The sequence below is a fragment of the Vigna unguiculata genome, chromosome 11 (genome assembly GCF_037176805.1).
Source record: "Vigna unguiculata cultivar grain cowpea cultivar isolate G323 ecotype 2 chromosome 11, ASM3717680v1, whole genome shotgun sequence".
Taxonomy (NCBI): Eukaryota; Viridiplantae; Streptophyta; class Magnoliopsida; order Fabales; family Fabaceae; genus Vigna; species Vigna unguiculata.
Window position 1 is genome coordinate 1,980,985 of NC_140802.1, and position 15,530 is coordinate 1,996,514.

At 30.9% G+C, this 15,530-nt stretch overlaps 1 protein-coding gene and 1 non-coding gene across 2 annotated transcripts; both read left to right on the forward strand.

Annotated features, from left to right (window-relative positions):
* The first annotated feature begins 2,026 nt into the window (after positions 1-2,026).
* Positions 2,027-2,099, forward strand: TRNAR-ACG (transfer RNA arginine (anticodon ACG)). The gene has a single exon. It is a non-coding gene; the product is annotated as a tRNA-Arg (tRNA).
* Positions 2,100-4,996: 2,897 nt separating this feature from the next.
* Positions 4,997-12,857, forward strand: LOC114169455 (protein LNK2-like). Its single transcript, XM_028054609.2, has 8 exons — positions 4,997-5,338; positions 6,855-7,170; positions 7,366-7,477; positions 8,228-8,534; positions 9,443-10,156; positions 10,258-10,415; positions 11,991-12,366; positions 12,468-12,857. Exons 1-7 carry the CDS (start codon positions 5,315-5,317, stop codon positions 12,337-12,339), a joined length of 1,980 nt encoding a protein of 659 aa, XP_027910410.1. The 5' UTR covers positions 4,997-5,314; the 3' UTR covers positions 12,340-12,366; positions 12,468-12,857.
* The last annotated feature ends 2,673 nt before the right edge of the window (positions 12,858-15,530 follow it).

Consider the following 15,530-nt stretch of genomic DNA (forward strand, 5'->3'; position numbering starts at 1 on the left):
TTAATAAAATATAAATTAAATTTTAATTTTAATTTTTTGCGGGTAACGAATCTGCGGGTACGGATAGTATGATACCGTACCCGACCCGTTTATAAGCGGGTATTAAAATACCCGCTACCCGTTGCTCGCGGATAATAAATACCCGCGGGTAGTAACTATCCACCACGGATTTTATCCGTGGATATCTGCGGGCACGAGTATTTTTGTCATCCCTAGCGATGACATGCTAGTGTTGAACGCCAATTTTTGCGAGGCAAATGGCGTTGAACCTAAATGCCCTATTTTTCCTATTCTTTATTCTTTGCTATTTTTGTATGTTTTGTGATTGATGTGAAGCATGCTTATGGTTTTCATTATGATAAATTTAAGAGAATATGTTGTTGTGAGCATGTATGACGAGGTTTGAAGAATTTCAAGGGAAATTCTTAGTGATGGTATTGGTAGTGTATGCCTTGATATAGGAGATATCTAGAAGGAGGTATCCTGAACTCTAATAATCATTCACACTTAAATAGAGTCTAATGAGTTATGTGGTGAGAGTAATAAGAGATCTTAGTCTTTAGACTTATTTGGTCCTAGGTGTGAAAGAGGATTTACCTTGTGTGGTTAGGTGATAAACCCTTGAGGCTATGAACTATGCGGAGTCTAAGAACCATCATAAGTGCACACCCCTAGTGAATTTTATATCAATGGCATGCATTTGGATAATTGAGTTAGCGTCAACTATGATTAGTAATATTTAATATGCTTTAATTGTATAGGATAACTCTTATATATAATAGCTTACCATTTTGTGTGCTTGTGTTATTTGTCTTTTTCTTTTGTAATGATCATCTACTTGGTGAAAGCGAATGAATATGCATTTTTAGAGATACCTATGGAGGAGGAGGAACCATCATCTAGAGTAGTAGAAGATTTCAGGGAGATCTAGTAGTGGTTAGTCTTCAAATAGTGTTTTATTGGTTTTAGATAGTGTCTATAAATGTTATATTTTTATAGTCTTATATTTTATAAGATTGTATTAATATTTATACTTTGGATTACATGTTTTTGAATATTATGATGAAGTGTCCTATTTTATTAGTTTTAAGCTGCTAAAATGGGGTGTTCAATTTTCATGTAAAGTTAATGAAAAAAAAAACATATTGAACCCTTTAAATTAAAATAATGATCTTTCTAATTTTACCCATTAAATAACCATTTTCTAAAATTTTACCATTTTTTTTTACGATTGTTTTGTTTTTCTAATTTTACCATTTTTTCAGAACTAAACTAACTATTTATAATAAAAAATATTTATAAAATAAATAAATTGTCTTTTTATTATAATCATTATTTATATATTTTTTTAATTATAACTTTATTATTTTTTATTATGGTGAACACCCGTACGCATAGATGCGTTTTCCCTATTATTAACATACAAGAAATGGTGGCTTATTTGAGTCAATCTTATTAAGTGGATCAAAATCATACTTTTTTTTTGAATTAGGTCAAGGTGGATCAAATTAATTCATTTTATCACTCATAATTTTTATACTTTTAAAATTTCACACTATTATATTTTTAAAGTTTAATTAAGATTTAAATTCTTAATAAATTTAAGTTATTTTAATTGAATATCTATTAAATTTTCTTGATATGTCAAGTACTTAAAATATTTTTTACTTTTCAACTAAGCAATTTATTTTGTTTACATTTAAACAATGTAATTTATTTTTTTATTTTGTTTTCACATTCTTTCTCCATTTCTAATCATTGTTTTTTATTTTAAATCCTTTTTACATTATTTTAAAACGTTTAAGAAAAAAAAATCATCAATCTTACCCGGTGAATTGATATAAATGACCTTACATATTATAATTTTCAATTTTCGTAAAATAAAATTAATTAATTCCTTCCTTGGTAAAAGAAAAGTAATTAAATCCCTGCAACTATTTCTGACCACGTTTTTGTTTGTTAAGTTGGTAAACTTTAGATATATAAAAAAATATATTGAAAGTTTTAGACTTAGTAATCGAACCAAGACTCCATGGCCCAATGGATAAGGCGCTGGTCTACGGAACCAGAGATTCTGGGTTCGATCCCCAGTGGAGTCGTTTTGAATTTTTATTTTCTGCTTTTTAATATAATATTATTTCTTATTGTTGAGTTCACGTTAATTCTAACTCTTGTAAAAATTTATTATGTTTGTATACTCTTTGTATTTTCTAATACTTAGTCATTTTGATTTCTTACCAAAGATAAATATGTATTTTATTAATATATAATCTACAAAACTAATGTTTTTTTTTAATGAAAACTAAAAGTAATATTATTTTAAAGTCTTGAAAAAAACGAAATATGTTCTATTATAAAAATGAAAACTACGGCTATAATTTCATAAAGGGTTAACGAAAAAGATGGGAGTAATTAAATACATTAATTTTATCTGGAAAAAACGTTATATATTATTTACACTATCATCCATATTAAATTATATATATATATAGATATAAGTTTTTTAGTATTTATATTTGTAACACTTCAGGTTAATGAAATTATCATACTAATTTAAAGTATTCCATAATTAGTATTGAACAATATCCCTGTACATGTTTAACCTAAGTATTATAGTATTCCATGTTCATAACAACTTTAAATAAAACAAAAACCTTTATCAAGTAAAGAAGAATTATGTAATTAAAAAATAAAAATAGAAAATAAAAGTAGTTTATAAAGGTTTGCACTCTATTACGAATGATGTCTCTCACTTGCATTATCTCCAACTTTTGTTTTGGCAAAAAGAAACACACTTACAAATCAGGATAAGCTGATATATTTAATATATTTAAAAGTAAATAATTCATAATTATTTAAAAAGAATTTATATATCAAACATTCAAAATCAAATCATATATTATAAACACAAATATTTAAATAAATTATCAGCTCTGCCTCTAGAGAATTTTTTTTGTGTTAATAGAACTCTGTGATTATGCACCTGTTATGAATCCAGATAGAGTTAGGTACGTTTTACCTAGGTCCTACCTAACCTTAAAATGGATCTAAGTCCATTCCATATAACATGGTTAGTTCACTATGACATGCTAGAAAGGTTGTCTTTCAAACCAATTTTCATTATAGAAACCTTCATGAACTTACACCATCTAAGTATCTTATTTTATGCGAGTTAGAACACTTAATAGAGTCTGTATAATCCCCTGTAGAATCCTTATTCGAGGTACCACAACATATTGTACAATTTTCAATTGGGTCGGCCTTGCTTGAACGGTCTTGAAACAATATTTTCACCCCTCATTTGACGATAAAGTTCCCCTTAAAAAAAGATATTGTAATTATACATTTCAATTAGAAAAAAAAGAAGAAGAAGAAAATACTATGTAGAGAACTGAGATCTAAACCTAAATAGCTAAAGTAATGCCGATTACGAAGTGATTGAACCTCAATTAGACCTAATTGATAGTCTAGATAAAATTTCATCACGAATTAAATAGATAGTCTAGATAAGGTATTTATGGCTTTTAAAAATAACATCTATTACAACCTAATTGAAAACAAACTTGAACATTAGAGTGAGTCATGCAGGTATTCTTTAAAAAACTGAAAAGACTAAAAAGATAACAAAGCATAAAACTTCTAAAAAAACGTAAATTTAAAAAAACCAATAATTATTGAGAGACAATCGACTTTATAGAAATAAAACCTATAAATCAAAACATCACAATTTGCTTAATTGAACAATTTAAAAACATCCTATTCTTATTCATGCAAATAAAGTAAGAACTTTAAAAAAAATCAACTTTAGAAGAATTCGAACTTATTCAAATCAAAGTTCTAATTCTTCTATCTTGATCTATATACAATTACATTATAAACTGTGGAGTCTAATCATGAAAAATAATAAATAATCAGTCCATAATTTTAAAGAGAATATACAACAATTTAGAATTCATACTAAAATACTAAAATGACATTTTAAAATTTATTAATATCTCGTTTTTGTTCTTCATCTATTTAAACTTTATTTTCTTAAATCTAAATAAACTGGTTCACACAAAAAATACACTAAATAACAATACATCCTTCATTGAAAAAAATATAAAAGTAAAAAAGATATACATAAAGTAGATGTATATTCACGAGACCCGTTTTATTTTAACTTTGCTTCAACATCCTTTATGATCACAGTCAAGTTTATCCGATTTTTTTTTCCTTCAAATAATTGATTTTATTTAAGTGTGAACCAAACTAGATTTCTACAAATGAAGTTTATATAAAATTTGAAAAGATAATGATAAAATTTGAAATCCAAAAAATGATTTTTAAATCTATTTTTACTAACAATAACCCATACACCCCGTTCAACTTCTTTTATGAGCAATTTTTTTTTTTTATAAAATAACTTCCTTTTGTTTGATACTCAAAAAGGGAAAAGAGTGAGTGAATTTTGTTAGCTTAGTAAAAAGAGAAAAAAAGGATTTAGAAAAACAATACAATTCAATGTACTATTTTACATATGTTTTTATCAATCTACTTTTTTACATTTTATCAGATCAATTAAATTGCATAATTAAATAATACGTCAAATAATTTTATTTTATTTTTTCTACTTTATATTAGATTTATCTTTTTCTTCTTTTTCAACTCAACCAAAAAAAATCTTCTTTTCTCAAAGGTGCTAAGTAAAAAAATCCTAATTCCATATTGAATTTTGTAAGTTTTGTTTTGACCATAGAATCAGACCAAGAGCTAGTTGATAAACACGAACCTGTGGGCCCCACGAAAGCAACCTCTGATGCTATCTAAGCCACTATATAGGCCTTCACTGGGGCCCACTGCGGCCCACTACGGCCCACTGGGTCCCACATTCGAACGGAAACACAAAAGTAAACAACCAGTAAGGATTCGGCATTTGATAGACTCGCTCAGAGCCACTACTTTAGATACGCACGCTCACACGTGTCAAGTCGCGCCTCACCTCACGCGCGCTCTCTCTCTCACTCGCTCCGTCGCCGTTTCACTCAAAACACACTTTCTCTGAAGTCTTGAAACTGTTCTCTCTAATTTCTCTCTTTCAGCCTATCTTTGCGCCGCGCGTCATGTGAAGCACGATTTGAATCCTCCGCAACGACGTCGTTTCGTTTCGTTTTTTCATGGTCGTGTCCTTGTTGTTATTGTTGTTGTTCTGCTGCTTCTCTCTGTGTGAAAGTCTTCTGAGTTTGTTTTTTCTCGGCGATGAGTAGAGTAATTCATTCTGTGGCGTTCGATTACGTGTTTCGCTTGTACAATTTCTGTATCTCGCATGTAAGAAATGTTTGATTGGAACGACGAAGAGGTTAGTCTTGTTTTCAAATTCTTTTCTTCAACTTTTTGTTATCATTACTATTATTAGATCCTAGTTTGTTAGATGCTTGTTGTTAATAATTTTAATAAGTGTTGTGTATAAGTTTTTTTTTTTTTTTGTTTAAAATAAATTGAGGTGTATTTTGGTGGTTTGAGATTTGAGTTCGGAACGATTATAAGAAATTGTGATTAAGGTGAGGATGTTGTATTTTCTTATTGCCTTTTCTTTACCCTTTTTGGGGTGAAATGCTTGCAATAAAGTACAATATTTCTTGGAAATTGAATATTGTTGGGAACTTTGACCAACGGTTGGTGTAATTAGTTGTGCTTTTGTGTTCGAGGTTCAAATGTGAGCAACAAGGAAGGAGGAAAGACTTTGTTGCCTTCTTGATTTGTTTAATCCTATTTTAGAAGTGTAGGCTTCTTAAATATGGATTTGGTTACTAGGTTTTGAAAGACTGTGTTAGTGTTAGTGCTTCGTTTGTCCTTGCTTTGGTTTTAGGCTTGATATCAAAGTATTTCAATACGGAATTTAGGAGAAGTGGATTGTGGATTGTGATAGTTTATGCCATGCGGTGGAAATTGGTTGATGGTCTGAAATTTGGTGAAGGGATGAGGAGTGGACTGTGGACTCGATCTAATAAGCAGTGTTTTGGAAAAAAGTTGAGTGGAGTGCGGAAGGAACTTGTGGTTGCATTCTGGTTGAATTCTGAGAGATCCTATCATAATTGTTCTGGACCTTAATTTACCGTTTGGTTCAAAGGAGGGGAAGGATGTTAATGGAGAGGAGGGATGAGAAGGAGAAGGGAGGCGAGGGATTTTGATTAGACATTTTTGTTTGGTTAAAAGAAGAGGAGGGGACTAGAAATTACATTGTTCTTGTTTGGTTCACAAGGGAGGGAAGGGGAGGTAATAACGATAAAAACAGAAAAAAAGGAGAATAAAAGATAGAGTAGGAAGTGAAAGGAAAACCGGAAAAAGATGGCGGCTAAAACTGAAATAAAAAAATAGAGAGGTAATAACAATAAATATATAGAAGAGATAAAGAAGAGATTGTGAAGACAACAGAAGGGCAAATGAAGAAGATTTGAGAAAAAAACAAAACAGATAGAAAAACTAAAGAAGAGGTTTTGCCAGAGTTAGAATCACTGTTGGGTGGTGCAGGTGAGAATATGAGTGGTAATTGTCCCAACAGAGATAGTGGGAGAAGAAAACACAGAAGATTGGTGAAGGTTTTGAAAACCTATTGAAAATTCTTTGAAAAGAAATTTAAAGGATAAAAAGACGGTCCATGTCAATCATGGATTCCATAAACTGCCATGGCGCAATGGCAATAACACCCGCAAAATGTGAAATGACAGAAAGCACTCTTATAGTGTTTGCACAGTATTTACTTTATTTTGTCCATGAATTTCTCAGCTGCCAGTATCTGAAGTATTTTATTTTTCTTGTTGAGTTTCCTCATTGATATTTATTGTATATTTTATTCTAAAATGGATTGTTTTCAGCTTGCTAACATAGTATGGGGTGAGGCGAGCGAGAGTGATGATCATATAGTGCCTTATGAAGAGGCAAGTGAAGATCTTCATGATGAGAAAAAATGGAATCAGGAAGCTTCTCCCAGTAAACTGATTGAGCAGAAGAGGAGGACCGAGACTAAAACTGACTTTTATCAAGAAAAGTTGGGAAGCAGTTCCAAATTTGATATTGTTGAGGGTCAATCTGCCTCAGAATCTGGCACAAACTCATGGCCTGACTTGTCTTTATCCAGTGCAGCTAAAACTGATCAGGGTTCCTGGGGTGCTGAAGTATCGAAAAATTTAGGTGAAATTAGCGAATTTGTTTCAGCAAAGAGGTGGTAAAATTACTTATTATTGGAATTACGAGTAGACTAGATAGCATATCTATCAGTGTATTTGTTTGTGTGCAATTGTATCTCTTCATGTCCCACCATCATTAAATGAAAAACAGTAAAGTATTTTGTTATAGTTTATCATTTCTAATTATATTTATTTATAGGTGTGACAGAAGAGACTACGCAGTTAGAAAAGGACGTAGAAAAGCAAGGTGAATTTGCCAACTTTGCTTGGGATAACATAGGAAGCTTTGATGACCTAGATCGAATTTTCAGGTAAAGTATATTACCTGTACTATTCTTATGTGGTACATATATTTTGAGGTAATTGTTAATATGATTTTAGTTAGATTTTTTCTGAACTTGATCAGTAATTATAGCGGATAAAATTTCACTTTACTCTTTTTGAAAACTTGTTTTTGCAAATTAAGGTACACGACAACTTTCTCAATGATCAGTCGGAGTATAAGTGCCCTTAAACTTGTTTCTGTCAAATTTAGATGAAGCCATGTGTATGCATAATTGTAACAGCAATAACTGTTAATAGGTAACATTCAAAATGAAAGGAGGAATTCTAGCAATAGTAAATTGGGATTAAGCTGCACTAAATAGGCACTGGGACCCACAGATTAGTAAGTCCTAGATGAAATTTATCCAACGATAAAGAGTGTTAGGGTTTATTAGAGAGCTTGTGTTGTTAACGTTTCTAAAATTCACAAAGTGATGATATTATGATGTCAAATTTATGAAAATCTCTTGTTCTTCACTTATTAAAACTTACAACTTAGACCTTATGCTGTCAACTTTTAACGTTGTCCATAGGTATTCTACAATTCCTGGGATTAATTATATTGTACTCATGATGAATAACATTAACGTAAGTGCTAAGATTCCACTTTAGCACTATATATTATTGAACTTCATCACATCTGTTTTTGCGTCTGTTTAGTACTCAGTTTTTTGAGCTTTTGTTGTTTGCAATAGTATACGTCTGACTGAATATTCTCGCAAGTGATGATTTTGCAGCAATGATGACCCTATATTTGGCCCTGTAAGTCTTGAGAATTCTGCTGAGTTGTGGTCTTCCAAAGACACGAGTAACTGTTCAGTACCCATACACTTGGAAGCACCGAACCAAGCAAGTGCTTTAAGGAACAGCTCCGAGCCTTTGGAAGTTAAAACAGAATATGTTCAACAGAATGGTCAATCATTTTCCCCTTCATTTAAGAGGATTGGCGATTCTTCATCTCATGACGTTCAAAATGCTCCCGGAAACACATTCAATATAGGATATTCTAGAGATAGAATTACTCCTGCTGAAAAGGAGCAACAGGTATGTCAAATCATATTGGAGAATGACTAGTGATGTAAAACGGAAACAAAGAGCCAAAAGAAATCTTAATAATGAAAAATATATTTTGATATCATTATTAAGCTGATGTCCATGCGATAAATAACACGTCTTTTATGGGGTAGACAGAGACCCTAAATCTTTAAAGTTTAGGAAGTGAGGCAACCTAAACTTAAGCCTCAAGTAATCCTTGTCTTAATCCTAATTTAAGAGAAAGCTATAATTACTTATCTCAAGCAAGACCCAAACCTTTAACCCAAAATTCTAAATTTTTTTAATAATCCTTAAATCCCAAATTATACACGTTGGACAAGAGAAATGTTGCCACTAGCTTATCTAGATAGATTAGCCATTAGTAACCTCTCCTTCATCAACTTTATAGCTTTTCAGGCAATGCAACATCCTTTTGCTAAATTTAATTATCCAAACAAGGAATTTTACAAATGTAATATTTTTAGTGATAACTTGAACTGTACTACCTCCAATTTTTAGTTTCAAGCTCTCAGCCAAAACATTTTAGAGGTGTATGGGTAGCATAAGGCTTTTTATCCAATCTATTTTGTGCTCTATGAGGTCAGAGATTTATGTGTATGATGTTAATTTTCCTTCATTGTTAAATTACTTGCAAATTTGGCATAAATTCATTGACATTTTTTTGGAACAAATTATTTTTATATGGAGGATGTGTTTCCTGGTTTGAATTATTTATTTTCTGTGCTCTTTTTATAGAACTAGACTGCTGTTTTGTCTTTCTATCTATGTGAATGTATATCAAAATTTTGAAAGGTTTGTTACCCATTCTTAGCATAACTATGTGCTGCCTCTGGAAGTGGCCTTTTTCCTTCTCAAAAGTCAACCAACCGATTGATCTTTTCATTCTTGTTATTCAGGATTTTGGGCAAAAGAATCAGTTGAAAGCTCGGAAAAAAGCACAAGGTAAAAAAGATGGAAAAGCATTGCAGGAGTTTTATGGTAGCTGGTCTCCCTCACCGACCACATCTGGAAAATTTCAGAATCAGCTGGGGTCTTCAGTCATGCAGTCTTCCCCCGCTTCTATTCTCGGGCAACAGAACCAGCTTCAAGGACCTGAGACAATATACCTGGACATCACAAATACATATATATCACCCCCTGCATATGGGAGCCTTACAAATACATATTCTTCTATTTCAGTGCAACCACCGGCTCAGTCAGGAGTTCTTATGCAACAGCCTGCCCTTTCTGGGTATGAAGCATCTCTTGGTGTAATGAATCCTTTGAACAAGTCCGTGGGCTTAGTGAAGCCTCTCACTATGACTCCCCAGGAAAAAATTGAAAAATTAAGGAGGCGGCAGCAAATGCAGGCAATGCTCGCTATTCAGAAACAACAGAAAGAATTTGGCCATCAAGTTCTTAACACTAATAAATCAATTAATAAAAGATGTGCCGTAGAAATGCATAATCAGCATTGTGATGGAACTGATCCTGAGATTGAAGATTTAAGAACTCTTCCAACTCTAGATCTACCAACTGAGCAAGATGATTCTAGTACAATATCTTCGGCAATTGATGATCATTTTGTTGAAGACACAATTCTGTACATGCTTCAGGATGTGATATCAAAGGTGAAATTGCGTTTTATAGTGGTTTAAGCTGTGTTGTATAATTTTTTCCTTTTATACAAAGACAGACATATCTACAATCCTAAGGCCAACATTTTTTACAGTTAGATGTCAATATAAGACTCTGCATTAGAGATAGCTTGTTCCGGTTGGCCCAAAGTGCAATGCTAAGGAATTGTGCAAGTGATACAAGCAGTACAAACAACAGTAGCAGAGAAGAAATTTTAGCTGTTGCCAGAGCAGAAAGCAGTAGCAAAAACAGGTTTGGAAAACACTTAGATGCATAGCTACTTTAATTTCATGATGACTAGTTTATAAAATTGTTATAAGCAAGATTATAAAATTGAGATTTGAATGTGAATCAATGAGCAAATTTTTGAATCATAAATCATAATAACGTGTATTATATTTGTAGCATCTAGAAACAATGAAAAATTATTCAAATGTATCATACAGATGATACATATTGTTCATCCTAAATGTATGTGTTTTTTCTAGATGATAAAATTTTGATATAGGAATCTAGATAAGAGTATATGCATTGTAATTTTAGTGAGAAACAAGTAAAATGATTTGGGAGATTGGAGAAGATGTAAACCATAGGTATCTAAGTTTTAGTATTTGGGATTAATATTATAAAATGATGGAAAAATTAGTGAAGATGTTACACAAATGATACAAGTTGAGTGGTTAAAATTGATAAAGGTATCAAGCTTAAAGAGAAGTTTTATCGTATAACTACAAGTCCAACTATTGTCTATGGTAGTGTGATGAGCTTTAGAGAGACAATGTGAGAAAAAAAATGGGAGTAACAAAAATAAGAATGTTAAGATGGATATAGATGGCTATTAGTGTTAAATCTGCAGTTGGGCCATAGTGATCTTGACCAGCGTGCATAAGAGGTGCTTAAGGTCATGCTGGGTAAGCATCTTGACCAGGGTGTATAATGGTTGAAATTGCTGGTCCAAACGATGATAACAGAGAACCATTGTCGACCAAATTTTGAACAGATGATAATGGGTAGAATAACGATCACCACACTCTCAACCTTGACCAAATCGTCCACCATACCCACAATTTATCTCACGAAGGGTATTGAAGGTGTAGTATGAGCATCGCCTGTAGCTGGACTGAGTCTGAGTGCGGTAGATAGAGGCCAAATCAGTTTGTCTTGCGCTGATACTTCCGAATATGCATTTCTTGGATGACAATGAAGACTTTGGCATCCTCATTTGGCATGGGATCAATGATCAAGATAATTTGGATCATAATCTGAGGGAGCCCTTCATCCGGGCGATCCTGATGGGAACGAGTGCCTTTATGAGGAGCAAGAATTCAGAAACAATACAATAATCTAGAGAAATTTGGTGCAGTTCAGAGTCAAGCTTGCATGCTTTGGCATGGGTTTGATGGTGCAAACAGGCACAAATCTTCTCCAAAATTTGATGGAAATGGGATCAACCAACAATCCTAGAAATAATCACACTTGAGAAAGACGACTGGACTAAGCAAGGAGCATTTTGTCCTGATGCTCTCGTGCAAGAAATGTGGGGTTGATTTGATTCATATCTCAATTAGAGAGTGAGAAACTTGGGTAGCATTTGCGTCGAAGCAAGAACTAGACTAAATAAATTGCTGCTTTTGATCGAACAGATTAGAGATGTATCGACTTATAATTAATTACAATTAATTACATATTTGTGACTTTTAATTACGGTTAACCGTATTAAAGATGACCTTACTGTCGCCGCAAATCAATAGCGGCTTTTGGTTATTGAATATCATGATTTACCTTTTGAGACTCTAACATCTTTTCCCTGTATGAATCGTTTCACAGATATGCGAGGACTACTGATGTTGAAACGAAGACAAATCCCATTGATCGAACTGTGGCGCATTTGCTCTTTCACAGGCCTTTGGAGTTAACTGAGAATTATTCGGAAAAACTGGAGTCACCTATTTCTGCTAAGATACAATTTGAAAGCAAAAAAGCTAACCTGGAGAACTTTCCAATAGAATGCTTGCAAAACGAGGACTTGAAAGGTAATCAACAATTTTCTAGACAAGGGCTTGAGCATCTGCCAGAGGAGCCATTTAAAACCAGTCATTGCATAGACACTTCAGAGAATGCTTGTGACAATGAGGTAGTTGGTGCCGGAGATGAGGTGCTTGAAGCCTCTCAATGAAGAAAACGATTCCCCATAAATCGGAGGGTAATTCCTTCCTTTATTATTTCCTTAGTTATTGCTATGCTTTCCTTATTTGATTATATATGCATTTACTGGTTATTCAAAAAGTTCTCTGTTATTGTCAGTTGTATGGATCATAATCAAGGAAATCGAGGAAGCCTAAATCTCAGAATCTTGGAGACCCGTTTCGCACTTCCACGTTATGAATAATATCTATGTTTCATCTGTCAAAACCATGAGAGTATGTATCTCAGCATATGAACTTACTCAGCTTGGTAAGTGAGTGCTGACTTATGTTAAAAATGACTATGTCAAATTATGCAGTAATAAGGTCACTCATGACAAAGACTAAGTCATATTTGTGTACCTTAAAGTAATGCCACTCACGCCAAAAAGTCAAGTCTTGGCCAGAATGGTTTGGACCAAGCTTAAAGTTCTTGCTATTTTTCTCTTTACATTTGCCCCATATCATATTGAGATAGAGTCTTAATATCAGCTTGTGGTTGTTTATGAAATTGTGTATGTTTCTTACAGTATTGTTTTGAGGGTTAAACTGCATCTTTACAAGCTTGAATTTTGTCCAAAGTTTAATTACTGAGAGGATACGGGTCAAATCATACAAAAGATTAACTTTCTGGATGAAAGATTTCAAATGCATTATATTTGAATTATTTATAATTACATTTTTTTTATTTTCTAAATATTTTGTTTGAATAGAATAATTAAAATATCTTGTATTTTATTTTTTTTATTTGGATGAAGTAATTGAGTTTCTTTTTTAAGATAAAATTTTACCTTTAGAATATGTATTTTATGGTTAAAATTTAAAAATATTAGTTAAATTTAAACATTCAAATAATATTTAACAATTTAATTTTTTTAATATACATACGTGTATGTATAATATATATTGAAAAGAAATAACTAATTGTGAAATTTTAATTTATTTCTTTTAAATTAATTTTAAATTATATTGTTTTAATTATTTAAAAGATTTTCTTAACATTTTCAAATTTTAATTTTCTTTTAATTTTGTCATCTAAACAATTTATTTTATTTTCAAAAATTGAAATTCACTAAATAAATGAATATTTCTTCTCATTATCTCATCCAAATACATTAAAAGATTGAGTACCATGATTTCTGTATAACCTTGGCTTCCATACTTAAGAGGATACCATAATAAGAAAGCGTTGACATGATTATGAAGACATGAATGGGCTTCTTTAACGTTTTCTAAACCCATGCGCCATAGGCCATTTATTTTCAATCAAACCGTCTGAGGAAACCAAAAAAAAAAAAATGCTTTGGAAAAGGTTGAAGAACTGCTTCTCCTTGCACCTCTCATTTTTCCTCCTGCACCCCATAAATTATAATATTCTCAATTTACTCTTCATTACAAATATATTAAAAATCCTAAACTTTTTCACCCTTTCTCAGCACTGTGGACTGACATGCACCTCACTCCATCGCTTTTATCTGCAATTCGAGTCTCCTCTTCCCCGTCAAAAGAAAAAAAAAATCCAAAACGCGTATTTTGAAATGTATTTTGAATTCAGAAATATCTTTTAGAAACATTTATTTTGAATTCTTTTTTGTATTTTGAAAGGTTTTTCCTGAAATATCTTCCGAAACCTGGAACAATTTTTGTGGAATATAATTTTTTTTCTTCTAAAATGAATGTTTTAGAAAGTATTTCTGGATTAAAAAAATGAATTTCGGAACGTGTTCTAGATTTTTTTTCTTTATATATTCTGAAAGGTTTTTCTTGGGAAATATTTTTCAGAATATTAATATTAATATTATTTTTAATATTTATTAAAATATATTTATATACATATATATGTTAACATATATTTTTAATATTTAATTTTTAAATTTTTTTTCAGAATATTAACATAACTTTGTCCAAATGGTCAAACTCAATGTACATGTAGACTGAATATTAATATTTATTTTCTTATATATATATATATATATTTAAATAGAAGAGGTATAATTGAAAGTAAGTATGAATATTATTTTAAAATATTTAAGAAAAAATTGAGATGGTTAATCATATTAATGATAGAGCTCACAAAAATAGATTATCACATAATTTTGGAAATGAGTCTTGATTATACTAAAAATAATCTATACCGGTGAAGGTTAAAACAACAAATTTTAACCGTTAAAAATTATCACAAATAACATTTTTGTTGGTTAAAAAGGTTGTCAAAATTATATATATCAAAAATGGTTTGTAATAGTATTTTTGTTAAAAAGTAAATACAATAATTGAAAAATCACTACAAAATATACTTTTATTTTTTATATTTTATCATTTGACAATTAAAAACTAGGGTTGGATTATATATATATATATATATAAAGAAGGTAAATAATAAATTTTGAATGAAAGTATAAATTAAAATTAGCCATAAATCACTTAATAAATGTATTGAATTAATATATAAATTATGTAATTTGATAGAAGTTTATTGCTCTTACAACTCTTAATACATTTTGAAAGGAAATCTGTGTTAAATGGGATGAGTTGGGTTGAATATTTCAACTTATCAGTCCATTCAGGTTCGTCCTGTGCAGTAGTCAATTTGACAGGATAAAATACAAGTCAATCCATCCTGACCCGTTAGCTCGTTTTTAAAAAATAAAATAAAAATAATTAAAAGATTAATTTATATTATTTTTTTAAATGTATAAATATATAATAATATTATAATTTAAATCATTAATACCTACAAATTAAATTTTAATTATTAGTTATAATTGAGTAATTAAATATGTAAATATAATAATTATTTTAATTAAAAACATTAACTAATCCACTAAAAATTTTAAAAATATTTTATTTGATTATATATGTTTTTAATATATATATATATATATAAACAAATTTTAAAAGTAAAAATTTTAAAAATTTGAAAACAAATTAGAAAGTTAAAGAAAAAGAAGAAAAAGATGGACGATACCAGTTATAATTATTGACCCTTTTTTTTGTTTTTTACAAACCAGTCCAATCCAACTCGTTTGTGACGGACCGAGTCGGCTTTGCCACCGGTAAGAATTTCTTCATGTTTTCATTTTAGTTAACTTATATAAGCGATAATAAGGTTAATATTTGATTTAATACGTAACTGATTGACGACAAAAGACAAAATCTCAAACCCTAAACATCGCACACCATT

Bases quoted from the DNA above. Each gene is read 5' to 3' on its own strand.
- LOC114169455 (XM_028054609.2), top strand. From the start codon at position 5,315: ATGTTTGATTGGAACGACGAAGAG. The intron at 7,171-7,365 runs GTGAAATTAGCG...ATTTATTTATAG, and splicing joins TGAAGTATCGAAAAATTTAG to GTGTGACAGAAGAGACTACG. The intron at 10,416-11,990 runs GTTTGGAAAACA...ATCGTTTCACAG, and splicing joins GAAAGCAGTAGCAAAAACAG to ATATGCGAGGACTACTGATG.